Genomic DNA, 27,964 nt, shown 5'->3' on the forward strand with positions numbered 1-27,964 from the left:
AATAAAACGAGATTTGCACATTTTTAATGTGAGAAAGTCGCCAATTTTGTTACATTCTGTATTTTTAGAACTTCCTATGCGCATAAGTGCCCAATAACTACAATTTTTAAATCATTGATTTACATTATGAACATAAAAAATGGGAGTTCACACTACAAACCGACGCCACTGTTTCGTATGCGTCACTCAGTTCTCCGAACATTGAAAGCACCTAAGCGGATTCCAACTTCTGCATTCCATAGTCCATATTAATTTGCTGTTAAAAAAATTTGATAGTTGACACTGACATTTCGCCTTTTTCAGAAATATTTCAGATTTCAGTCCTCATATTTCATAATTCTCATATTCGCTTCAGTTGTTGCTTGAAGCGGAGTTGTAAGCTATAGATTCGCGGAATATAAAATTTCTGATTTATAGTCTTCTTCTGAGGCACGTAACTTAAAATCTGATTCCGGATAGAAAATGAGCAAATCTATCACAGGTTCATCATCGCCAGTTCTTGAAATAGCATTCAGGAGAGCGTTTTTCTGTTTCGAAGTTCAGTAGAAGGAAGGCCGTTCTTTCAACTCTATTTTGGGGTCACTCGCCTTTTGGTAAGTGAAGTGTGTTGGTTTTTCATTTATTTATAGTGTGCTTTCTTGGTCAGTGTCAAGGCCTGGATAGCACATTGTTATTTTTCCCAAATACTTGGCATGGCTTAAACCTAGTTCTTAGTTGCTGATGGTTAAAACGTTGTAAGTAAGGAAAAAAGTGGATTTCAAAGCGAACCCATAATTCTACATGGAATATTGAATTTATTATATTGGGCACCTATTATTAGTGCAATTGGAACACAATTCTGTAACGTCCTATTCATCTTTACCGCTGATACTGCACACAGTGTAGTTCTTAAAAATATTTTACTTCAATCATGTCCTAAGAGCTGATATTCAAGTTAAATGGTATAAAAAGGTTTATGATTCTTCTGAAAATATTAAATCTACATTAAAAGAACAATAACTTGACTTTTAAAAGGTTGAAGAAGATCAGGAAAATTTTGAAACCCCTCTATTAAATCAGAAAATTTGCTCTCCAACATATATGCTTCAGTCGTCATTTCAACTAATGTTTAGGAACAGAATCTATTGAGCAAAAAGATTGCAGTTTATGTAACTAATTCAGACACAGGTGTGTAGAGATTTGACCATGAAACTTAACTTGAAGATTCAATGGGCAGTTCATCCTCATGACTCTCTTAAACATTTGTGGTTTGCTCACTTGAAGTATTGTGAATTCAATTTATCCAATAATGTTCATATTTATAAGCAATCTTCATCAGCTCAGTTTAGATTTTGAAGTGACACCGTGCAAAATTTCAATGTAAAAGTGCCATTTGAACGTTTAACTCTCATTCATTGATATCTGCAACCAAGTGAAAAATAAACTTAAAATAAAAGAATTAGACTACCAATGCACAAAAAATTAATTGAAATTCCGCCCCGGGAAGGAATATGAAATTCTCTTTTGGGGCGCGTAGCTCTATTAGAATACTGATCGACGCAAATCGTCAAACAAATTTTCTTGCCAGTTCACTTTTGTGCCAAGAAAGACTCAATACCCCGAATTTTGGGAATTGAATCAGCGGAAACCGTATTATTGTTACTGCGTATATTATGGCTTAAAAAAGCGCTAAGAGAAAAATAAATATTTAATTCGTGTGAGTGATACTTGAAAAAAAATTTAAATAATGCGTCTTCTGCTAAGTTAAATGTAAATCAACGACTTTTTTTCAATTTGAATTAATAGTTTGTGTGAAAATGTTCTTTAAGGTTTTGGTAGATAAGTTGGTCTTACGGGTGCACCATTTTCCAATTGAGCGTTCGAAATGTCAAATCAACGATTCTACTAAATCGTTAATTTACCATTTCAAGCAGTGTAGAACTCTTAAAAATGTCCTTTCATGATGGTCAATACCAAACCTGATGATTCTCCGCTTTCTTCTAAAAACCCATCAAACCTCTCCTACCATCCAATAATGCTTATTCACCTTATTTTTGTCTGGGTTTCCGAGAGACCAAATCCCATCAGACCTTTCTCAGCCGTGACTCACCCATCTTTAGGAACCTGAATATGTTTAGTCAATTAGTTTTACTTTGTTTCTCTCATTGATCCGGGATACACATAAATTTTCAAGAGAAGTGGGATAATGTGGGCACGGCTGGTGTATTAGCAGACTGCTTGACGTCAGTTCTTTAATCTTAGAACTGTTTTACGAAACGTTAAGATCATTCGGGTGCCTTCGCACGAATTTTAAATTCAAAACTCAAAACAAACGTGGCCCATATAACTAGGGGGGTTTTCTTTCATTCGGTATTGTGAGGCTGACTCTTGTGGTGGCAAAGTTTAGTGAATAGCGATGGTAAGTGTTTAATTTTGAAACGTTTCAATTAAAAGAGACTGGTGCAATGGGATGGATAATTAATTTAATATAATACGAATTTGTAAATGTTCCAATAAATGAGGTGCGAGTTGACCTTCTTGTTGCACTGTAATCTCCTGCCCCCAAGAAAAATCTCCTATCAGGAAAGTCCTCGTCCCTGTGCCGCTGTTCAATTTCCCCCCATTAGGCCAGGAACTTTTGGTGGCTGTTCGGAATAAAGGAAAATTAGTCTTCTGATCTGTTCAGAGTTTTACGGAATTTCGCATTCTAACCCCCTCCTAGTGACTACTAAAAATAAAATAAATTTAGTCTTCCGGTCTTTTGGAAGCTTTCCTCATTTTAGCTTTCTATTTCCGTACATGTGACTACTTAGGATAAAATAAATTTCGTTTTCTGATCTAGAAACTTGAAGAAATTGAAATCTTCGAAAAAAATTTCGCCTCCAACTGATTTTTCTTCAATTTTACTTGCAAACTGACTCACTTCCAACGACATAAAGGAATGAATTATACATCAGTGTAATGAATCCATGAATCAATCGACTGTTAAAAATCGAAATTGATTTGATTAATTAATCACTCTCGCTCTGACGCGTGAAGAGGCGCACGTGTCCACTTTTGCTTATTGTGCAAAGAACAATGTTCAAAATATTTAGCGAACCGCTTAACTATATTTTGGAACTCTACCAGAAACAATAAAAAAGTCGATTACGATTGTATTTCAAGATATATTTAACAGTTAAATCGCGAAATCATACGATTGAACAGTGATCCTCGAACTTTTGTTTTTTCTCAAGGAAAAGGCGTCCCATTTGTTGACCGGGTAGTGTGGGGTTCCCCCATAGTGCCCACCTACTAAAAATTCCTGGTATTCCTGTACAAATCTGTCACGACCGGGAACCATCTCTGGAAACGTCGAAGTTGGATCTTCGTAGAATTGCTGCGCCCCATCCTCTTCTTTTCTTTGACCGTTCCAAATTTGGCACTACTTAATCAGCCCAATTTGATTTTTTTTCGAGCATCCCTTCAAGCAAGGACTCCAGTGTTAACGCGTTAAGCCCTATCTTTTACCCCCCCCCAATCATTCTCCCCCGCTGAAAGATGATACGATCTCGACTTATTCTGATTTTGTTTTGTATTGAGCGCCTGAAGCTTCCGTGATTGCTAAGCGCGTGAATTATTGCTTATATGAGGCCTAGTTTGTGCGAAGTTCAGAGTCCAGGCTTAGGATTGATCTTTTGGGGACCAGTTGTCTTCTACACTGGTCCATCGTTCCTCCCATTTGAATGGCGGTTGTCCTGTTCGCTTTCGTCATCCGTTGGGGAACACTGGGATGGGTTCTTTCTTCCATCAGAATACTTCATGGAGATAGTGCCTGCTTCGAAGACACGTGACTCGCAGCGGAGTTCTTGTTGTACGCTCATCATCGTAGGTGCGCACCTTTTGATTCTCATCATCCATACCCATGTCGAGGGAGTGATTCTCGAACCGTTAAAATGTCGATGGTAATGCCACATCTACTCTGATTTTTGGCCATTTCCACTAAAATTTTAATCACGCATTTCCGGATATTCAACGATTAGTACTATAACGCTTGATCGAAGTCCGCTTCTATATCATTAAATTAAACAAAATATATATTACATTCAGTAAATTCAACATTATACGTTTTCAATATCTACCTATCAATCTCGACTGTAATTTGTGGTGGTACTAATAGTAATGAATTAAATCGGAATTAAACAACAATCATGCGGATATTTATGAAGCCTTTAGATAGGATTTTCCATTTATGCAACGGGACAAAAGTACTCGTGTGTTTATCTCGCATCTTACCATATTGGTAATGTAAAACAACGTTTTTGCTTGCAGATATAACAGCAGCACCGCGTTGTACCATCTTTATTGTGGATTGTGAATGAATCGGTGACAAATGGTGAATGGACTATAGTGAGGGGATTTAAGGTGAGTTTTATGACAATGTAGATGTTTTTGGGTAAGATCGAAGTGTTCTATCATGAAGCTAAGGTAGCATAGTGTGTTAAATATCCTGAAATTTGGGGCAATTGAACGGCAACGCAGTGTCCATCGTGTGTTTTCGAAAATGCCCAGACCCTGGCGCCCTCTAACTGGCAACGTTGCCTACAGGGCGAGTTGGACAAGAAAATGTGAGAATTAGCATGAAAGAAGCAGATATATTTAGATTTGATTAGCAAATACAAATTAGTGTCCTCACATTCATTTATTAGAAGATAATTAAACTGGTTTCTGAAATTAAATAATGCGAGAACTAGGTATTTTTTAATATTTTTTTGGTGTGCTCGATTAATTCATTATTAGTGAAAATAAACTTTTGGGCAAGATTAACGCATCAGTAAAAATAACCCACAACTTTGATGCTAAATAACTTCTAAATTTGTCCGCTTTTATAGATTTTTTTATTTAATCATGTCCATTCACTGAGAATCACGCATGCAGTATTTTCTTCCCCAAATTTCGGACCCAGCAATGGATTATTTTAACGTATAAAAATATCTTTGTTAAACCACGTTCGAAGTGCATTTTTCCCAACATTTCGATTTTTGGTTCCCTTCGATATGTATGACATTAAAAAAGCAAAAATTTTTCGTATTTTTTTCATTTTTTGGATCGCACAATTTTTCCTTATTAATTTCTCGTGGGCTTTGAGCCTCATTTGACTTTTAATGCGCACGCCGTCACGTGATTTATTGGTTCAAAATGACATTTCCCGTTGACAGTAATCCAAACCAGACGCAATGACATGAACACTGTCATATTGAGTTAAAAAGCTCCCTCAACACCACTTGCGTTAAAATCCACCGTTGACCTGCAGTGAGTAAGAAAGTCTTATTAAAAATCATCCATAATGTAACAAGGCCTCGTGTTTTATCGGATAAAAACTATTTTTAAGGGTAAATTGTACGGGCGCATTCGGATGTTTAGCAAAAACGTGATAGATGAGCAACACTATAAAACTCACGAACGCTTTAAGGCGAACGTTTTTTTGCTGGTGTTGAGTGCTTTTGCTTAATGATCGACTTAACGTACAGAAAACATTTATCAGATCGGACATGAGGTCGAGTCACATCCGGCTGGACAAATCGTCCCCTCGGCATATACTTTCTGTGTGGTCGGCTTCTTTGTACCAGTCAGAATGAACCAGAAAGTGTCCCGGTTTTTGTTGAATTGCCGCTTAGCGGTAAGATCTGCACTCTGTTTCTTTATGGAGCCATTTATGGTAAGTTTCCCGTTGACTGATCAATAAGTTATACGATTTTGCTTGCCAATTCAATAAATCCGAGTTAACATGTATTTCGGACCACCCAGATAGTCATTACGTTAGAATTCGATAATGATCTGAATCGGTATTCTTGCACCCCGTGGTGAAACCGCTCCTAATAGAACTGAGCTTGTCAGTATAGTGGTACCGAGTTGATCTCAAAGTTTTATGGTAAGCGACGGAGCCGGTCAAATGAACATCGTGGACATTCATGAGTGCAGGTGTGAGTAAAAAACGAATTTTTCAACACAGGTGCAGCTCCTGCACGAGTTTCCATTGATAAACACGAGCCGTGTAGTGCGTAGTGCGTTGGACGTTTACGTTACGGCCTACAGAAAACAAATACTGTTAGTTAACCTCGGGATAGACTGATTATGACTGATTTCCAGGGAACTGTTAACAGACTTCGTCCTCGACCATCGTCCGCGGTAAAAGCGGGCTCGTCATATTTATTTTAGTCCGATATTGAAGGGGTAATATACAAATAAATTTTATTTACCTTTCGTCCTGGCACTATTTCAAGGGAACTGGTAAAAGGAGGTGCAGGTTTTCACCTACATTTTTACACATTTTCCCACGGTTTTTTCTATTTTTATCCACGTAAATTCGGACTTACTCGACAGAAAGAGGCCGAGAGCAAAAAAAGTATAAATAAATGCCTGGTAAATTATATGTCGTGTTTGATTATATTGAGGGTCAATAAAGCGCAATTTAATGGTTCTGTAAGCGCTTTTTAGATTTGTTTCTGCTTTGAAGGAAAGGGGGAAATAAGTGATTATGTAGTGTATTTAGGCGACCTTAACTCGACTGATACGGTTGCATTCCTCACTCTTAACATCTCTCTGGGTTCTACGTAAAACGGTTTTGGCCGAACTTCTGATCGATCAATCGATGTCCACCAAATCGTGCATATCAAATATTGCTTACACACTAATTCAGCAGTCAAAAAAATTCACACCGGACAATAATTTATTTCAATAAATAATGAGGTGCGTAGACCCAACAGTTTATGTCCCAATTTCGGGAATTTGGTTGTGAAATTGGCTGTTTGACGTCATCGGGCTTTTAATCTTGGAAACTTTTTGTGAAACAAGAACCGTTCAAATAAATTCGACCTATTTATTCCAATTAGATGTTTGAAAGTGAAAACGTACCTCGCCATGCTCGGCATATGTGAATGTAATGTGTGCAAAGTGAAGAAGTCACAGTCGATGGTGTGGAAGATTAATCTAGGTGAAAAGCGATTGACCATCGCTTTAGGTGAAAGTTTTTAAAGTTGATTTTGGGGCTATTTCGGTTGTTGCCAGGTGAGGGTCCAGCAGCGTGTGAGTATAGAAAGGAACTCTGTGGACATATGCCGAGCGGTTTTGTGACGCCTACTCATGCAGCTCTATCACATTTTGAGGTTTTTATTACGTACAAAGACTATTTTTTTCAAGTTCCATTTAGTTAACTGAGAACACTCAGTTGCCATAGAGAGTCGGTTTTTGTTTAGTATCATTTATTTATCTCTTTGTCAGATCGCATCTAGCGATTAAACTATTTGATCTCACAGTTTCGATCTGAGTGCATTTCGAGTGTGGCAACTGTAATCCAAGCTCGAGCCAGACGTGAGATTCGTTAAGCAATTCGTTTTCACCACGATTGCAACAGCTTCGTTCGGTGGAACGTCTAAAAAGTTCCAAAAAGGAGATGCATATTGTCGTCAGGAGTGCCCTTATTTCGTGACAATGCACGCCCTCATCTAACAGTACCGATCGAAAAGTTGCGCAAAGCTTTCATATGGGAAGCGTTTGAGCATCCACCGCACAGTCCTGACTTGGCACCAAGTGATTTTCAGCTGTTGGGTAGGTTGAGAGCATGATTGATAAAACAGCGGTTCTACGCAAATCTGTAATTGTAATGGTGTGTGCAAGATTGGCTTAGTGCCCATCCGGCAATTTCTTATGAAGGGTATAGAAAAACTTGTTTCCCATTACGACAAATGTCTGGAGGTTCTTGATGAATATATCGGATAGTAGTTTGGATACATAAGTACTTTTAACGTATAATAAAACGTGTTTTGCCGACTTAAATTTGCTTTTGCTAGTTTACCGGAACTTGGACGAAATAGCTCTCGTATTTCCTCATTTTTAAAACTCAAAAATATCGATATTTTGATGTCCACAGTCGCAAATCTTCACTGTACCGTTAGGCTAAAAATAAGCAGTTCACAGGGTTTAACGTTTAAATAAATATATACAAATTCATTTTCGTTAGCATCTTTTTTCTGTTTTACCAGATTTCGAATTATTGGTATTTTACAAATGCCCGACACATAAATTCGTTTTTATCTGTTTACACGATTATTCGTGAGAGTGTGCACTACACAAATAATAAGGTTTTTTCGTGGCTGCAGGCCAATTTGTTTATTTGTTGCTTAAGGTTGTTTCCTAGTCGAAGTGATCGATCGTTTGGAAGCACAAATTTTGTCTAAGCTTCGCTCTTAAGCTCGGAAGTATAGTGAGCATATGGCAACCTCATGCCATGAGGGTTCTTTGATGTGTAGAGTGCGAGTGCGGGAGGCTTCAAAAGGTGAGTTTTGAATGCTTAAAAGGATGGATTTCGACCTGGAAAGGACTTTTAATCCATGGATCAGTTCTTATTTTCAAGTGAGTTTCTACGAAACTTCAGTGCTATTTCAATTACTGCATATAGTTGTGCCGTGCTAAATCCTGCATAATTCAGGTTAAATGGAAAATCTTCAGGCAATCACGTCATGAGAACCTTCTATGGTTTTTCCAGTTCTTCACGTTGGGCTATTCCAGTAGTAAACATTGTTCGGTTAACCACTAAAAGTGTTCGGTTATCCCCACATTTAATCATTTTTCTGTTGTGAGGGGTAAAAAAGTCTCTCGTGGCTAGAAATTCCAAGAGAAATTCCGAAGTAATCAAACAAACGGTTTGTCGATTCGAGGAACGCGACACTTATCTTTCGATCATTTGCTGCAGCAGAGCCAGATAAGAATATGTAGTTTTAATCACCTGAAAACATCGCTATGTTTAAATTCTCGAACTCTATAATACTCACTGTAAGAAGGAGAATGTTATTACAATTGCCTATAGGTAAGGCATCTAAAGCCATTCTCTGCTGACTTCTGAGAATAATAAAGGGAATCCACGCTCTAATTTCCTGGCTACTGCGGTACCATTTGCTGAAATACACGGATCTCCCCACCTTCATCATCTAAAACCCGGTTAAAGTTGCTCAGTTGAAACGCAAGCTCTGAACTTACCTGGTCTTCTAGGAGCTGGCCAGAATGACAAGATACAAAAATTAGCAAGAAATACCCAGAGATGTAAACCAAGCACTTAAGACTACTGTCCCTCATTAGCTGATACCCCAGGAGCGCCAGGATTACGGCCACCAGCAAAGAGACGTGTCCTACGGTTTTTTTGTAAGCCTTATTTAACCTGGAGCATAACCTACAACGGCCGATGGACTTGTATAATCTTTATAGCCATATTGAACTAACCTAATAGTGTCTTCGTGGTAGTTTACCCAGTTGGTAAAGGCCTGGTACTGGATTTCTGGATTGGGGATAAGGCATATTTCATCAAAAAGAGAGCAAAGGCCATCAGCTCTATCTCCGATTAAACGGGTCGCATGGTATGTCAGGAAAGTGGCGAAAACTATGCAAGCCATGAAGAATGAGGACATCATTTGGTAGACCAAGATGAAGCGTTTTTCTAGAACTGTGAGGTGTATGTGCGAAGGCACCCACGTGGGGTTTAAAACCCCACACATTTTCGCTCCTTTGTATCGCTATATTTTTTAAAATTAGAATTAAATTCGTTAGTCGACTGAAAAAGTATTAGCTAACGCACCTGTTCACACTCGTTTTCGTCGAGAATTTCAAAAGTTGTGTAAACGACAAGGCCACTTGTGATATAGGCTAATAAGGCTTTGCCCAAAAAATTTCCCAATGCCTTGAGCTTATCATGTTGTGAAGATTTTCCGAACGGTTGGTAAGACCCCAATAAGAATTTAAACAATTCCTTCCATTCGTTGTGGTGAATGCCAAAGAGGACGCACCCAAGGGCGGTGCCACAATGACCTAGGAGGTAGGCCAAGTTCTCTGGGATGTCCCTATAGTTTTTTCCTGAAAAACCGCTTTTTTGCAGTGATACTTACTGTAGGATTATTAGAGTAGTACTTAACACGTTGGAGATAAAGAGAATGGCAATGTTAAAGGTGTTACCACTCCATATGACCATCCAAAGGTAAAAGAAAAGTTTTGAAGTTCGGCTGTTAGGGGCAAAGAATCCCAGACCCACGAAAAATAGGGCTATTTTGAGTAATAAGTTGTTGCTTACTTGCTTCATCTTTGCGGTTTGGTACGAAAACATACACGGATCAGAAAAAACTTTGAAACTTTAATTGATGGTTATGGACCTCAGTATATAGGAAAACAATTATCAGAAAATTTATTATTTAGTGGTAACTGATATGTGGGTCGAAAAAAAGGTTATTCAAACGTTTTTCAAATTTGTTCTGTTAAATTTAGTGTTCAGGTGACTGTAGTCCAAGTTGTTGTGTATAGATAGGTACACCTCCGGACACACCGCATATCTTCCTATAGTATTAAAATGTGCACAGGGTCTCGTCCTACGTAGAACTCTCCTACTGATGACACCCCATTGGGCCAACTGTCATATTAAAATCATCCACATTCTTTGGCAGAGCTTCGAGTTATTAAACCGTTGGAAACATATAGCTCATGAAAGTATCAAAACCTCCATACTTCAATGTCAATGTTTCGAAAACGGTTGAAAATTAAGCTGTAGAGATTAATGGCCGTTATAAAGTACTGGTGGAAATGAAATCTAAACCGTTGACATTTCTCCACAAACGATCTAAGCGGGGCAATTGCGCATGCGCCTAATTTGATTCACGTCAGCATATCAGCCATTTTTTTTTTAATAGCACGTGGTGCGCAGTAGAAGAGGGCTGCAGCAATGCTCGACCCTTAGAGCCAACTGAAATGTTTCGTTTTTGATGATTTAGAATTTCCGGACGTTTCCAAAAATGCAATAATATTGATGCTATTTCGGGGTTCGGATAGTGTGCGCACTTTCGATGTAAAAATTATTTATTACCTCAAAAAGTAAGCACAATTACATTTCTCCACTAGCCAGTTAATACGTTACTACTAAACACTTTAGTATCTTACTTTAGTAGGTTTGCTATTTAATAATGGCCTTCATGTACATAGGTAAAACCATATTACTACGAAATCACACGGTTTTTTGGAAACGTGTAAAAATTAACATGAAGAAACATATCACGTGATTTGAACATACGTAAAAAGAAGTAATAATTCACACGTCACCACGTCGACGGGATAGACTCTGTTCCATTAGTTTTTATCTGCGGCAGCCGTCCGCCGCGACATTACACATACAGGGTGCCTTATCAAGGTGTCCACGCTACACTATTTCTTGAGAGAAAGCCAGGGATAAAATGTAATAAATGCTTTTTTTTACTTTACAGCGGTCTTATGAGAAATATTGATATTTGTCGAGTTTTTTTTATTGCTGTGATGTGATAGTATTTGGGAACACCTTGTGTTATTTATTCAACTCTAGCGTGATTCAAAGAATAGCGGAGAGAAAGCGTACATTTTTCAGGACAGGTAGGTGTTTTTGCCCATTACTACTTCACGCAGTTTAAATGCATAAGGCTGTGCTGAGTACTTGTTGGTAAGATATGGCTCAACAGCAGGTGATGTGGCGTCTCACCGATTTTATTGATGATAAGGAGCCAATCTTGCCTTCAGCCCGATAAACATATAGTGTATCGCTTTAAAGTGATTGCGAACGAACACACTTAATGCTCGTGATCGTCCTGTCGTAGACAGATCTGCCTCGGTTTAAACTAATTCGTTTGCCTAAACTTTTCTTCTATAAATTTCTCCTGCGATTCTCAAGTAATTAGAAATGTTCACAAGCGAATTCAGGAAAAAATGGGAAGGGCCCCACTTACCAACCCCTTTTTTGGGGCTACACTCTGAAGTTCAGAGCTCAGAAGTGGGTGTATTCGCTTTAAAAAAAAAACGATTAATTGATGAAAATCTTACCCTTTCTGGAATTTATTTAAATTTAAATGATCTTTTTTTTTAAATCGGGATTGAAATAATTAGGTATGTAAAGTTGTTAAAACAAATTACTTACAACTTTTGGGTCCGCCGGTAGCTCTGAGTAATCCAACGGCGCGGATTCCACTGCGATGCCCTGTATATGCTACCACGTTGTAAATTACAATTTTTTCATTTGAGTTTGTTATTCCTGACTAACATAGGGCCATTAATAAATAATTAAACTTTCTGATGCGAATTAAAGCTTTAAGTCCAGGTTTCTTTGTTCTGTATGGAGTGTTTCCTAATATTATGCCAAAATTCAAGGAGTGAATCTGGGGTAGATTTAAAAAAAAAGTTCATGTGAACATAAGTCCGTGTTTGCTTCCTGTCTGAAATAGAGGGTGATGATGTTTTTTTTTTTTTTACTTTTTCTAATAAGTCCGTTCCGGCATTAAATATTTTAGTAAAAATTGGAGGGTGTAAAATGGATGTAGAGACACGTCTTTTAAAGGGGAAAAGAGTGGAGTGTTTTTAATTGCACCAGTGACGTTTCCATTGATGCGACTCTGAACATTTCAAACAAAAACCATGATACACCACTGTTTTTTTTTAATAAAAATTATTTTCCCAATGCTCCTTATTTCTGTGCGACAGGATCTCTTGAATGTTTTTCACTTCATTTATCCGCTTCATGGTAATAAAAATTAAAGCCAAGTTATTATTCCACTTACATTGAGACTACAAGACTATTTTTTATATTTTTCTATAAGTATTTTTTAATTTTTGAACTATTTTGTAATATTTCCAAAAACTACATATATTGACCATGTTTTGACCCAGATATGTATGTGCAAAGGAATCTGCAGCACGTCGCTGGTAATTTTTTCATGTTTAATGTCGCTCAATTTTACATGAAGTTTTTGGTGTTCTGAGGAGAACAAACGTTCGTCGATCAAGTTGCAAATGCGGATTGAAACCTGAATTGAATTAAATCGATTCGATTGCGAAAAATTCCGCACTACCTCGTTATAAATTTGGTATCGCTACCTTAAACATGAAATTCTTTTATTTGCTTTTTAATTTTGATCTAATTCCTGTGGAAATCAATAAACGGTGGAAACCTTTGATTGATTTATCGAAATTTCAGGTTTTCCGCTCCTGTATATTTACCCGGGAACTCCGGTAGCTGCAGGCTCGCAGGGTTAATGCGTTGAAAACTATTTATTTTTAAACTGTTGTTTTAAACAATGTTTTGCATTTTTTTTTATCCTGCATCGATATTTTTGGCTCGATATGCGGGAAAACTCTGCGAAGCGGAGTTTTCCCACATATCAAGTGTTTACTATCTATCTGACCCAGGACGTCACTTGTTATGTCCTTATGACGCATCTATTGATCACCACTGAAATTGGCCTGGTGTCCCGAGTAACTCGGCGACGAGTGAAGGAGGAGTTCGATATCCAAACACTGACACAAATTCTACTTTTACCTGCATTAATATCGTTATTCAACAGCTATACCTAACAAAGAAATTCAGCCTTCAAATGAACAATCGCCATTAGACGTTTCGAAACTAACTGAAAGTTTTATATCTCTTCCTCATGAACCACAAAGAATATCTCCAAGGTAGTTATATGGCGTGTGCAAATTTACAGCTGTAAGTTTCTCTCGTTCACGATTAGTGTAGGGAAGTAATGCGGTAAATGCGTTGATGAACATACGAATCAAACGTATTTGTTGATTTAAGCAATTTAATCGTTCACTGGGAAAACACTTCGTATTAGATTCTCATTGGCACTTTCGCGAAAGCTGCATTAGTTCAAACCCGCAAATAAAGCCGATTCGAGTGAAAAGAGCTGTAATGTAGAAACGGTGTAAGGTGATGTAAATTAGTTGCAATAGTGATATATTGAGCTTACAGCGAAAGAAATCATCGTTTGAATTGAGTAATTCGAGACCGGTGGGTGGAAATCTATTACTTCACGGTTTTGATGTTAGGAAAAGTTCACGTTTCGCACCTGACGGTTGCGCCTCGATACGTTGCTCACTGGTCCGGAGTTGCCTTAAAAAGTGTCTCGTGCGTTTAATTCTATGTTAAACAATGTCGTAAACGCAGGGTTTCGCTCGTGCCGTAAGCGACTAACTGGGGCTGCAAGTCGGCTCACCACATTCATAATATGACCCTCTTTTAATCACATTCCTGCGACTATTAAATATCGTTAATATTAACAGTATCACAGGTGTAAATGCATTTACATTAAAATCCCTTATCTGTTATTGAATAGTTGATAATATCGTCATTATTACATGCAATTTATTTAACATGGGAGCGTACATGTTCACACGGTGAATTCTGCTTAGCAGCCCCTTTAAATTTTCGCAGTATGCGTGCCCTTGAGATAAAAAAAAATGCTATTTGCCCCCCGTCCGGAGTGCGGCCCGATTCATGGCCAAGATTCTAAAGCCCGGTTTTATGAGTGAGGGTTACCCGAGGGATTAACTCTGAAAGTCGCGTTCGTGTAAGAAGGACCGCTGTCAATTCGTCCATTCTCTACGTTTAGCTTTGACAAATACGGATCCATTTCATGGAATGGTTATTAGATATGTGACGTTCCACAGATTTACTTATAATTCTTGTTAAGAAATACCGAAGTTTGGAGCAAAAACTGACGGGTTTGGCCGTGTTTTCACTTTCTAACCCTGCGTGCTGATCCGAGCGGTAACCTGCCAAGAACGCAGGTTCAGGGTTACCCTTTCACCGACGTATTAGCAATTTCAATACTAAAATATCTCAAGTTAACACACAGGATGCTATAAAATTGGGTTTGACCAAGTAAATTACGAATTTTATTGATTACGCGTCGTGATTGGAGAATTATCTCCAGAGAAACACATTGGCGTAGACGCATTTTGGTTATGATTTTTTTTTTCAAAATTAGCCTTGAAAAACGCTTCTTTAAGCTGTCTAGAAGTACACACCCTATGGCTCATATGGAGAGCTTTTCAAAATCGGTTTTTTCTATAAAAAAACAAATTTGATGTAATGAATTATATTAATTTTCAATTAAAATCAAAAAATACATCCTACAACATATGGGTTAAATTACTGATGTGATTAATGAACACTTTTTGGCATCTTGAAATATTTTCAGTCATTACTGTAGGAGTAGGAAGGTCGCTATCACACTGTAATATAAATAAACAAATTGGCTGTTCTAGGTATGAACCCTACGAAAAACAAAAGAGTCTGAAAAACGGAGATAAATAAAATACATTTTACAAATTGTAAAAAAAAAAATTGAAAACATGATTATTTTTAATTTTTCATTAGTTGCTCTACATGTGAGCGATAGTGTATATTTAGATAAGCCGAATCTACGCCACTGCTTCTTGACGTATACGTTAAGCTACAACGTTAACTAATTATACGCGATCCTTATTAGATTGTCCTCATTGGAATTCTGTGGCGAAACTGTGCTCTGCTGTTCGTGAGCTTTCAAATTAAATTTGTTTTCTTGAAAAGTGTATTAAAGTGATTTCGAAGTGATTTTAGTTCGATTCAATCCGGGCCTATTGACGTCTTTTCAACTCTTGTATTGGAATTAATGGATTATCCTCAGCAAAGCTCATTGGCGCAGCACCAGTATTTTACCGGTGAGATTTTTTTTCCGAACATAAAAGTTTTCGTGAAACGTCAGAAATGCCCCGCATCTACGCCAATGTTTCGCAACAATGCAAGTTACAAATTTAACAAATCGTTTCGCCGAGACGCATTGGCGTATCAGGGTTGTTCCGCTCGCAAGGGTTTCTTACAATTGGGCAGTGCCGTCGTGCAGCTTTCCTTTATATACCTATTGATAAACACGTGCAAATCATAAACTCTCAAAACGGTCTGTAGTAAACTTACTATCAACAGAGTGTTTTTATAACAAGTCGGTCTTCTGGACTTTATTTGAATCGCAAAATTAATGTTTATTGTGGCCATTCTATTTCGGACTGGCAGTTGACAACCGAAATTTTCCTCAGTTTTGATTTACGACGAACGTAAAAGTTTACTGCTAAAAGCTGGGAAATACCGACAATTTGTCAATGTTTTGCTCGCGTCTATAAATGTAAACGTTTCAACGCATGCGCGTTAAAGCCGATTTAATTGCTCATTAAATCAGGGCGGAGTAAATTTAATGGATCTCGGAACAGCAGACTCAGAAACGATTTGGGAAATGCACCTCAATCAGGTTTACACAAAAATGAAACATTCTGTTAATGAAGTATACGTCAATTCGACGAAAATAGTTTATTTATTTATTTATTTATTTGAGGTGGGCGGTTGACGAAATTAAATCTTCTCGCGAAGAGGATACTCGGGAACCCATACCTCCAGTCGGTGTGGGATTTTTTTCCACTAACAAAGCCCCTGTGTTTTTGGGACCCGGTGCCTATGAACCTTTGGCCTGCCTTGGATAGTCATCTCTGGGATTCTCTTCCTTTTAGAAACAACTCACAGCCCCCCTTTCAGTTTGCGTGCGTCGCAAATTACCAAACCGAGGGGTAACACACATAGGAGCACCAAGACCAAGAGGCGATTATCGACTAATTTACTATCAATATCTTAGATAATTAGCAAAATTAATTTTTTATCGGGGCGATTCGGTTGTATTGATTTAGTGAAACGTGCTTGTACCTAAACTCTTGTTCTTGCAAAGAAAAGAAGTGAAAATTTTATTGTACAGGGCGACCCTTATTTCAGGATAATCCGCATTAAACTCTGGTGATACTGGGCATATTACTAAAAAATGGCGATGATCACGGGCGTAAAACGAGGGTACATGACGTAAGTTCTTGAAAGGTAATGCAATACGATTCTCACGGTTTTGATCCTATGGAACATCTCCCGGTTTTATAGGATTATTGTTCGAGCACCTTGTTAAAATGTAGGCAAAATCTAAATTTCTAAAGTAATAAATAAATAAATAATGGAAATCGCCACACGATGCACTGTCGGTATTGTAGCCCAAAATATCTTCATGGCCAGTTGAGTTTATATGGCTTTTAAATGTATTTTTGCCTTATTTACAGTATCTTCTTGTGCCGGATTTGGTGATCGAGCTTGCGAAATATATGCTGTTCCAAATTAATAAAAATCACGGCTTGCCACGGGATGCAGATACTTTTTCCCTGTGTAAATAAACGACGTGTCTCTTAATTAAATTCAGGGATGTCTGCGACATCCACTGGCCTCGAGATTTTTTCTGCTTTGATGAGGACACCCTGCGTTCTAAATGTGGGAATCCTGTCTTAACACCTGATCATCGGTTGCATCGACTTTTGAATGCTCCCTACAATGTGAGCAGTTTTGCCGATGAATCAGGCAAATCAACTACTAATAAGGATAAATCCTGAATGGGCATCACTCAAAAATCTGGATGCTGAAATTGAGAATGTCGCATCCGTTCAAATATTTTCCTTTTCCATCAGAAGAGAAGGAAATGCTCCGTTTGCTTTTTTTTTGACAACTATTTAAGCAAAAGTAATAATTGCTATGACAAATGTTCAATATGCCTTCCACCAATTGCAATGCGAGCATTCATTCTTCCTTAAAATGCTCGGGGTATACGTTACGAAACTCCTGCTGTATTTCGGAATATTTGATGGTTTCCGCAATTGAGTTTTTTAACTGCTCAGCGTGTTCAACTGGCGTTGTACCAATAAGAAGCTTAAAGTGGCCCAAGAAAAAAAGTCCAGTGCATCTAAATCAGGGAACCGAGGAGGCCAACTGAGATAAAGGTGCTTTAACCATTGATGATTAATTGATGATCCAGTTGAAATGCGCTGGTAGCTCCGCCTCAAGAACGCCCAATCATAATATTATACAAACTGCTGTAAAAACGTGATCTGATAATATGAGGTATTCGTAACAATGCAGTAAATTAATAAATTAAAAACGGATTTATCCCAATCATCTAACAATAACAATCGTAGGAAGGCTTGTTTATCTATATAACGATCTGCTAAGCTTTCGAAGAACGCAGTTTTATATCTGGCGTCTTGAGAGACACGGGGTAAAGAATTGTGGCGATTAATAGGAGATTAGCAACGAAATTATGGAATGTGGGTGATAATAGAACTCACGCGTCTCATGAGTGATTAATTAGTATCACCTTGTTACTATACCTGCAATGTTTGTAAACAATTAATAAAGAAAGCTCGGTCACTACTAAGTAGTCTTGTGGCGCAATTTACGTTGACTTCATGCTATCGCCCCATTAAAAATGAAAGGAATATTAATGAATTTTTCTCGGGACAATCATTTAGGCTGCGATTATGGGTAATCCTTTGATATATGGCATTCTGTAATCACTAACTTTTTCTTTAATATTTATTATTCCTATTTCAGATCTGACAGTCTCGTTGATATCACAGCTTAAGACGACGGACTTCTGACGTAGTTTGGCCTGTAAAATATTCGCGAAAAATGGGGAAATTCGAAATTCAGTCGATGCCGGTGCAAAAGAGTGAGAACAACTACATCTGCGTCCATTCGACTTGCAAGGAGTTGTACTTCAACGGAGAATCTAACGTTACCACCCAAAACTCCAACGGGATCAGTAAAGCGTTGGTGAATGGATTCAAGGAAATGGGCATCGCCCAAAACGGTTTAGAGTCCACCGATGTAGCCGAGGAAGAGGACAGCGAGGAGGTTCTGGACGGCATTCCGCAGGGAATGGAGGTGCTCAAGAATCAGGTTGCTGGACATATCATAAACGATTCAGGGGGCGTTGGTAAGTGTAGTGGTTTTGCCGTAAGCATAGGGGTAATTTTCCGAATGGATTGCAGGAATGTTGAAAAAGGATGGCCTGGCGTTCAAGCCTCTCTTGAAAAAAGAGTGCGCGGAGAGGGAGATTAAATTGTACGAGCATTTAGAAAGGACAGTGGACCGGTCCCTCATTGAAATGCGACAGCTTGTGCCAAAGTACCATGGGGTTCAAAAAGTGAGTAAAATCAATGCTTGTGTCTTGCCGTGAATAATAGTTAAACCATGAACTGGTTTTAAAGTAAAATTTCCTTTGAACACCCTTCAGTTTATAGAGAATAGCTCGACTTTATAGTCAGAAATGATTGGTCATATTACGCCGACGAAGTTCCCTATAGAGCATTTTAATAAGTTTTTTAAGCTTCTGAAAGCTGCAATTGTCTTGATTAATAAGCCCGCCTTTGGACCATCGCCCTGGAGAATTTCTGCGTATCTCCAAAGAGGGAAATGGTCGCTTCCTGCCACGATTGAGAATTTTGTTTTTAAATTAACGTCACTAGGGCGAATCAAATATGAACTGGGGTAATAGGTAGTGATATCACAAGACCACGCCCACTCTGCTTAGTGCTCTTTGAAGGCCGCGTTTTCAGTTGACATCGCCACGAGTGAGCATGAGGTGCACCCTTGATTGCGCAATGTATTGTTACAAAGTTTCTTGCATATGAAAGTGTAAACCGACTGGAAATGATTCAAAGACTTAAAAGACAGTTCGGAGAGACCTGTGTAAAGAAAACCCAAATGAACGAACGGCATAGGAAATTTCTGGAAGGATCAGAAACAGTTGCGATCGAGTCCCATGTTGTCCACTCTGGGCCCAGTGTGACTCGGCACGACATCACCACCGTTCGCCGTCTTTTCAAAGGTGATCCCATTGCCCATATTGCAAGTTAGGCAGGTGTGAACCATGGGACTGTCCATTCCATCGTTAAAAAGGAGCTAGAGCTTCGGAAAATATTGACTAGATAGATGCCTCGCTTTCTTCTTGATGAAGAGAAAAAACAACGCCTCGACATTTCTCTGCTTGAACGTTTTCAAGCTGAGAGAATTTTTTTTCAGTGAATTGTCACTTGAGGTTAGACCCAGGTTCGCCACTACACCCCAAAGTCAAAACAAGCTTCTCAGCCATACAGATCCCCCAGAGAGTCTCTTGGGATTTCAAAGGATGTTTACATATTGACTTTCTCCACGGGTGTCACACAGTTAACGTAACCTACTACTGTCAGTTACTGGCTGAGGAGCTTGCATATTGCCAGTGAAGACGAGAATTTTCGATCAGGAACGGGATTCTGCTTCTCGACAATGCCCGTCCTCACGCAGCCAATATGACTGGGGAAAATTGAAAGAAACTCACTGGCCGACATCGGAATACCTCTCTACATTCCGGTCTTATCCCCATGTGATTATCAAATATGTGCTCTTTTGAAAGAGCCAGTGAAAGGAGATAGATCCGACAACGATACAGTTGTTGAGAGCTTCATGCGAGATTCGTTGCACCCTGTTCTTTCGACGAAAAGTCATTAAAAAACTTCCAATACGATGGGAAAAATCTATTCTTCAATTGGGAGATTATCGAGAAAAATAACATTTATCAACATTGGATGTTGTTCCAATATATTTTTAAAAAGTAATTCCGGTTCATATTTGATTCACCCTCGTATAAGGAGAATTTGCGAGATTAATAAGTTCAGACCGTGTCCTGTAGAATACTAAGGGATTATCGTAATTCCTTTCTTCTGTAAATGTCTAAGAATAGATGCGAATAAATAACTGGCGCTTCTGATAGGCTCGAAGGGCTTCCTTCTCGCAGGGGAGAACATGGGTCAAATAAGACAGAGGATAACTGTAATGAGATAGGGCCTCGTTATCAAGGCTAGGTGTCCCGTTTGGGACTCGTTCAAGTTGAGATAGCATGGAAATTATGTTTAGATTTTTCCATTCAAACGTCCTCATTTTTCCTAACTTACATGACCTATGCATTCGTAACAGTTGCTCTGACTCACTGTAAATGTGTATGACTAAAATTCTTGCGGTATAAATACCGATGTGATTTCAAAGTTTGGAGTGTGTTTTATATTACATCTGCCATGTCATTTGCGTTGATACGATATTTATACCGCAGAAAAATTGCTTGTATGATGAACGATATCGAGGAAATCTTTCCAACTATTTTTAGTGTCTTTGATCTCTGCGATCGAGACGAATCTCGCCATTTATGCTATTGGAAAGGATGAAATTTCGAATCAGCCTTATTAAGATTTTTGTTTGTTTTTTTGAGCGAGCGGGGGCGCTACTGCTCCAACCGTCTTAAAATATAATTTATTGGTGCCGCATAAATAATTATTTCCACAAGAGAGGCCAAACAATCCTTGCCGTGTGTAAAATCCGGTAAATATTTACCTAAACATTGTCTTATGGCCGACCAAAGGCTGTATTGTTGAAAGGACGCGTGCTAAAACTTTCCTAAGTTTACACCACACTATCTGGGGCCAATGATAGATTTATTATGAAATCGGATTAAGTGCCCGCACAAAAAGTAATTTATAATAAACAAACGCCCGTGTCTGCTTAGACCTACAGTTACTCACAAAATTGACCGTACATAGAGCAAAAATTAATAAAATAGTCATAAGCAAATATTTCTACGCTTTTTTGATTTACAGATGATAATAAAAGGCGGGCAAATTTGAGGAAAGGAAGTAAATTGGCTTAAAAAAACTTATTTTTGTGAATTTAGTTTTATTTGTACCAATGTGAAGCAGAAACATGGGATATAATAGACAAACGGCCTCGTTTAGTGCGTTTGCAGGTGTCCACTCTTTTGATGAAATTTTGAAGCACTTTTTCCAATAAAAGCACACTTATCTCGACAATACAGCGATGAAATGCATTTTTCAAATCATCAATCTTTTCTGGGTGGTTCACATGAACACGATATTTGAGATAGCCCCCAAAGAAAAAAGTCCAAAGGTGTTGGATCACACGATCTTGCAGGCCAATTAACATTACCAAAACGAGAAATAACGCGACCATCAAAGTTCGATGTCAATAATGCGATTGTTTGCTGCGCCGTATATTTGCGACACCATCTTGTTGAAACCATAAGCCATCTATATCAACATCACCTAACTGGGGACACAAAAAATCATTTATCATGGTTTGGTAACCCACGCAATTGAGGGTGACGGCATTACCGTGCTCATATTCAAAGAAATAGGGACCAATTATTCCTCCTGACCGCAAACCACATCAGTCACTTTTATGAGATGCAATAGTTGTTCAATCGTGGTTCTTAGATTTTCCAAGCCTCACAAGTGACAATTTTGCTTGTTCACATAGCCATTCAAATGAAAATGGGCCCCATTATTGAAGATGGTTTTGTTAATAAAATCGCTATTTTCATTCTGTTAAACTCAAAATCAAGAAATGTTCGACGTAAATGATGATCGGGCGATCTTAATTCTTATGTTATCTGGATTTTATAAGCACGAAGACGAAGATCCTTATGCAAAATGTTACGCAAAGTGCCGATTTCCTGAGAACGACGATGAGTCGAGGTTCTAGGCTCATTGTGAACTTCGCTTTACAGCGGCTAGATTTTCGGCACTACAACCCCTACGAGCGTATTGTTTCAGTTTGACGTCACGAAGAGTACCGTGAGCTTCAAATTCAGTCACTACATTGTGTACAGCAGTCTCAAAAGGAGCCTGATAACAAGTAAAAGATGACGGGATTTTACGAAACGATGCAGTAAAATTTTTACCATTTTGATAATAAATTTTAATAATTAAATTAAGTTGGTCAAGAGAGTAGCGTTCCATGGTTAAAACTTCCCAAGTTTATACAAAACAAATGTCAAAGATTGACAGGCCATTATTTAACATTTCCTTGAATGAATGACAGCCTGTTACTTCCTAACCTTAAATTTATCCGTCCTTTATATTCATTGCAAATATACACCTCCGGCAAAAAGTTTTGATACACTTGGTTAATCGTGAATGATCGTTTATCAATTGTGATTGCTGGTTATTAATTAAATATAGCTATTCATTTATTTTATGTTAATATTTAATATTTAAAGTGAAAAACAGAAAAAAATCCGCTCAATACTTCGTCACTACTGGAATCGGTACGTCAAGAACAAAAAAGATCTTTCTTCGCTTGTTAGAAATAGGGGATTTACCGTTCACCTACTTTTTTTATGATCCACATTTAAATCAATTGTGGTTGTTTACATCTAAAATAAATCGTGGACAAATTCTTTAACAATCCACTTTTTTAAAGCATTTAAAATGGCAAAAAGGATTGAAACGAGTGTTTAAATACGAAGTGCAATAATTATTTTCCATGGCGACGGATTTTCATATCACCAAATTACTAAAAAGCGAAAGTGTCCCTCTAAGGTGCACAATCGACCATTGACTGATTCAATCATACGGACAGTTTTCGCGATCGCTCTCGTAGTGGACGGCCAAAAGTGACTACCCCACAAGAAGATAATTTTATTATTGTCGCCAGCAAAAGAAATAGGGGATTAACGGCATCAAAAATCCTGGCAACTTTGAACAGTACTCGGCTAAACTTCGTATCGTTAACAACAGAAAAAGGAGACTGAAACAAAGAGGATTAAAGGGGTACATTGCTGTGAAAAAACCGTTGTTAAGATTAGGAAAAAAGCAAAAACGCCTTCAACAGGCTCGCGAGTATCGAAATTAGACTATTGGACAATGGAGGAATATGCTGTGAATAGACGAATCAAAATACGAAACGTTTGGAAATCGTCCGTAAATTTTCGTCAGAAGAAGTGCTTCGGAGAAAATGGGTCCTCAGTCTTTGCTGCCAACCGTAGGGCACGGGGGTGGTTCAATCATTGTATGGAGATGTTTCTCTGGCTACGGTATCGGCGATTTGGTCAAAATTGATGGAATTGTAAAAGAATCCTCGAAAATACCATTTCATCGGGGTGCCGACTTTTTGGGCGTAGGTTCGTCTTTGAGCGCGACAATGATCCCAAACACACTTCTCGTCTCTGTCGAACCTATTTGGAAGAGGAAGAGAATGCTGGAACGTTGGAGAAAATGATTTCGACTCCACTGTCGTTCAATTTCAACCCAATCGAGTTATTATGGGAAGAATTAGATCGGAAGATCCGAATTTCGTATCCTTCATCGGCAACTGAACCGTGGTAGAAATTGGAAAGTGTATAGACGTCGATGCAACAGGAATTTTGGCCAATACTGTGTATTTGCAAAGAACATATTATTTTCTGCAAAACATTAAAACGTAGAAATATAGGCTTAACACCAGTTTATTAATTTTTGCCCTGTGTACGGCCAATTTTGTGAGTAACTGTATGCTTGGCTTACTTTTGCTTAATCGCCACTGTGTTTCAATTTGCAGCTGAAAATTAAAGACAGAGAAATCGATTTCCTGGTTTTGGAAGACTTGACGAAGGACTTCAAGGAGCCCTGCATTATAGACATTAAAATCGGAAGAAGGACGTGGGATCCCAACGCTTCTTATAACAAGATTATTGCTGAACAGGCAAGAACTCGTCCTCGGTTTACCTCCAATTTTAAAATGACCGAGTTTTCTTTGGTTACAGAGCAAGTATCACGAGTGCAAGCGGGATCTTGGCTTTTGTATACCGGGGTTCCAGGTGTATAAAATAGCGAACAATCAACTAGTCAAGTATGATAACGAATACGGAAAGAAGCTAGATAAGGACGGTGCCAGGGAAGGTAAGTCGAACCACTACTGTCGGTTTGTTGTACTTTTGATCGTTTACATGCACGTAAAATCACCGGCATTGATGGGTTGACCCTTTTACTACCTACCTAATTCCCACTACTAACTCGAGGAGCTAAACACGTTATGGAAATAAAAATTTTAAAAATATAGTATCAGTTTTATAAAGTTGTTTATTATCAGAGCATTTTATAATATTTATTATAAGGGTATTAACATCTTTCGACGTCATCAGCCACAAGCCACGAAAATTTTGCTCGAGGCTGAAGTCATCGAAAGACGTCATATAAAGAATTTTTTTTAAAATTTACATCTAGCTTATTTACTCACTTCTTTAATTCATAACAACTTTAATTAATACTTAACAAAATTTATTGAAAAAAAAAACAAACAAAATGATCACATCACAAGTTTTTGTGGACATTTTCGAAACATGGACTTTTGCAAAGAGCTGGCATTCGTGGACATGCTGAACAGTGATACACAGTCTCCTTTCGGATATTTTTTTTAATTGCACATTGTACATCTTCTGTGAGAATAATTTCTCTTCTGTTAGAGGACATGGTTTTTTTGTTCTTAGACTCACACGAGGTTTTTACGTTCCTGAAGGTCCAGATTGATTCTCTTCCATGACACGAAATAAAACTAAATCACTAAATTCACTAAAAAGTTCTATTCAAATGAACTGATAAAAGAATGACTCAGTCCACTGCCGACTAACACAGAAAAAACTATTCTGAGACACGCATATAGGTGGCATCAAAGGCCGTCGCCAGTCTCCCACTAATAATTCAAACGATGTTTTTCGACGTCATCAGCATTGAAAGGGTTAAGTGGGACTTCTGTGAAAGGCATAATGTTGGCAAACTACATGAACATTTTTCGTTTGGATTTTTCAGAAGTGTCCAAGGTATTTTTAAGACAAAGGCCCCATCGATATACGATTTCGTGCTTCCGTTTATGCCGAGCGAATTTTTAAAGCGTCGCGACGCAATAACTCTTACTGGTTTATAGTAGTTGCCATAAAAATCTTTTAAAAAAATGCCCTGTATTGAGGTCTGCCCCGGGCTACGGGGTTTTAATCGCTTTCCCATTATTGTGAAGCTCGTCCCACACAACACGTCTGGTAATAATAATTATTGTTATTGCCCGAAGGCAACAGATTTATTCAAGGTGGCTCTTTTCATGCTTGAGTGTTTCCTAGATTTTATTTTAAACTGGAACTATTTCCAGCAAGTGAAAAAGTTACACAAGTCTTGTTCAGCTCCACTAAAATATTATTGGTTTCGCCACGTGACCGTCACGAACTGGTCACTCTTTCCACATCACTACTATTATATCCAAGTTTGTGTTGAAATTGTCCCAATTTAAGTTGGATAAATAAGTTTGTGTTTAGAATATATCCAAGAAAAAACATGTTGGTCAATTTTTGTATATCTATTTTCGCTTAACTATTTTTGAAGAGGAAAACACCTAAAGTGGGATTATTTTCCCAGAGCACCTCTCCGAGAGCTAGAACATAGAAATGACGGAATTCCATCCTGCAAATTTCTTCCTTTTTTATTTCCCTCTCGGCACAACTCTGATTCAATTCTAATTTGTTAAGGAAAACGTAGCGAGATTTTTTTGCGAATTTCTCCCTTGTCGTTGTTCCTCTCTCGGTACGGTCCCCTATTTAAATTCAATCGACTTACAAGTTTCGGTTTTGTATGTGAAATTCTTGAAAATTGAAGATTTGCTGTACTCAGACGCAGAACTAATATTATGATGAATTTTTGAAGCGAACCATAATGAGATATTCTTAGGAACCAAAAGCCACTTGTTCTGGGTGTTTCAAATATTGTATTGTGAGCACATCAGTGGCCTCAATTCTATGGGAAAAAATATTGATATGGACCACCGCATATTCAAAATTTTTTTGTAGTTCCAATTAACCGTTTTACAATTCTAATCAACCTTACATACACTTTTTCTCTGAAAAGTGGTTTGTTTTCAGCGATAAAAATTTTCCTCAATGCCGACACTCATCACTTCTGCCGAAAACTTCTAGTGCAATTATTAGCGTCCTTGTGGCAAATCCAGCATTTCGCTCGAAGCCAAAGGAGGCTCAAACTATATGCCACTTCCATTTTATTGGTTTACGATGCGCGAAGGTTGAAGGAGCATGTGGAGGTTAAGAAACCAGTGAAGCAACATCCTAAGCCATCATTAGTTAGACATCGAAGTTTATATAGGTAAAAAAAAAGAAGCAAAATCTTTTTAATCCTCGAAATTCGTCCGGTTAAACGTGTAAAGCGGGGCCAATAGATCAAAGTATTGCCCACTTTATCTAGATAAGAAGATAATTTCCATAAAAATCAAATAACTTTCTCTTTTTAGACCGCTGAGTTTAGCTCAACTAAACAACGGCTGCGAGCGAGTCCCCACAGGATTTAGTGGTCAACTGACCCCCGACGGGCCGATCCTGAAGTATCCCTGCAATAAAATCGTCAACATGGATTGGCCAAAAGCCGTGAATAACAACAATACTTGGCAAAAGTCGATCCACACTTTGAGGCGAACTCATTCCTTCCAGAATAACTATGACAAAGATGTGCAGAACAAGAAACAGAGCTATAGCTACATTTTGGACGACTTATGTAGTGAAAGTAAAAGCGAGGTACGTATTCCTTCCTCGTCCTTCTCCTTTTGACCTGATTCTGTTTAATGTATGATGTGGTTGAGACGTATGCTTTTCAGGTATGGGCCACAGCAAAATTAATCGATTTCGCTCACGTATACCTATCCGACAGTACAGAAGTCGATAGGAATTACCTGGACGGAGTTGAAAACTTAATAAAAATGTTCGAAGATTTTCTTTCTGAGACTGAGGAATAATTTCCCTATATAACTAAAGATTGTAAGACTCAAAGATTATAAAGGCATATTTAATTTTAAAATATGTACGTACTTAAATTATTTATATTTGCTTATCATTTCTCATTTTTGTTTTATGTCTAATTAAGTTACTTAACGATCATTTGTGCCAAAATTATTTAGTGGTTTAAAATTTTTAATTAACGAAATCATTACGTAATTAATGACTTCATGAATTATCAAATCTACCGGAAAGATCAGGTTTTTTTTTGTAACTACAATCATAAGAGAATACAATTTTGTTTAAACTTTACGCTTAATGCCCCACATCGGTGGGGTAATTCATTAATGTTTGACCCGAAAAAAAAATCTTAAATGGAGCTTCTTGGCTGCCGAAAGGTATTTTTATCGTGTCTATTTTTGCTATTAAATTGTTTGAAATATCTGCAAATTTCAGACCAATTTATGAGATTTAAGAGATCGTGGCAAGTAGTTAATTCTAAAGATGAAAACATATTATTCCACTATTAGTGAAATAATAAAACGCGTGCGATTGTAACATCACAAGGTCTAAAAGGTGGATAATTTAATTTGTCTCAGTTTATCATTTCGGTAAGTTAGGGGAGTTGTGACGTTATTTTTTTAGCGAAATACGTGACAAATGTTAAATAAAGTGACAAATTGATTGTTGTATTCAGTTAAACCATCAACGTT

General features: G+C 38.0%; 2 protein-coding genes across 5 annotated transcripts; one reads left to right on the forward strand and one right to left on the reverse strand.

The window, feature by feature from the left end:
• The first annotated feature begins 544 nt into the window (after window positions 1-544).
• Window positions 545-27,953, forward strand: Ipk2 (Inositol phosphate kinase 2). 3 transcript variants are annotated; one of them, XM_066284495.1, is made up of 9 exons: window positions 545-593; window positions 4,291-4,383; window positions 18,233-18,617; window positions 18,673-18,827; window positions 24,047-24,190; window positions 24,252-24,387; window positions 26,391-26,628; window positions 26,774-27,053; window positions 27,134-27,953. In XM_066284495.1, the coding sequence occupies exons 3-9, from the start codon at window positions 18,311-18,313 to the stop codon at window positions 27,269-27,271; spliced, it is 1,398 nt and encodes a 465-aa protein (XP_066140592.1). In that variant the 5' UTR covers window positions 545-593; window positions 4,291-4,383; window positions 18,233-18,310; the 3' UTR covers window positions 27,272-27,953. The 3 variants fall into 3 exon arrangements, with proteins under 3 accessions (XP_066140592.1, XP_066140593.1, XP_066140594.1); XM_066284496.1 differs by lacking the exons at window positions 545-593; window positions 4,291-4,383 and adding an exon at window positions 8,155-8,293; XM_066284497.1 differs by lacking the exons at window positions 545-593; window positions 4,291-4,383 and adding an exon at window positions 15,303-15,492.
• On the reverse strand, window positions 4,290-26,393 carry LOC136340428 (putative odorant receptor 85d). Of its 2 annotated transcripts, XR_010732297.1 has the most exons (7): window positions 24,981-26,393; window positions 9,587-9,861; window positions 9,235-9,524; window positions 8,995-9,184; window positions 8,790-8,945; window positions 8,486-8,743; window positions 4,290-8,433 (listed from the first exon to the last, which is right to left on the reverse strand). XR_010732297.1 is itself a non-coding variant. In XM_066284499.1 (6 exons), exons 3-6 carry the CDS (start codon window positions 9,504-9,506, stop codon window positions 8,687-8,689), a joined length of 675 nt encoding a protein of 224 aa, XP_066140596.1. In that variant the 5' UTR covers window positions 9,507-9,524; window positions 9,587-9,861; window positions 24,981-26,393; the 3' UTR covers window positions 4,290-8,686. The 2 variants fall into 2 exon arrangements, 1 of the variants encoding a protein (XP_066140596.1); XM_066284499.1 differs by having other exon boundaries at window positions 4,290-8,743.
• Window positions 27,954-27,964: the final 11 nt, after the last annotated feature.

This window comes from Euwallacea fornicatus, chromosome 7, assembly GCF_040115645.1.
Source record: "Euwallacea fornicatus isolate EFF26 chromosome 7, ASM4011564v1, whole genome shotgun sequence".
Taxonomy (NCBI): domain Eukaryota; kingdom Metazoa; phylum Arthropoda; class Insecta; order Coleoptera; family Curculionidae; genus Euwallacea; species Euwallacea fornicatus.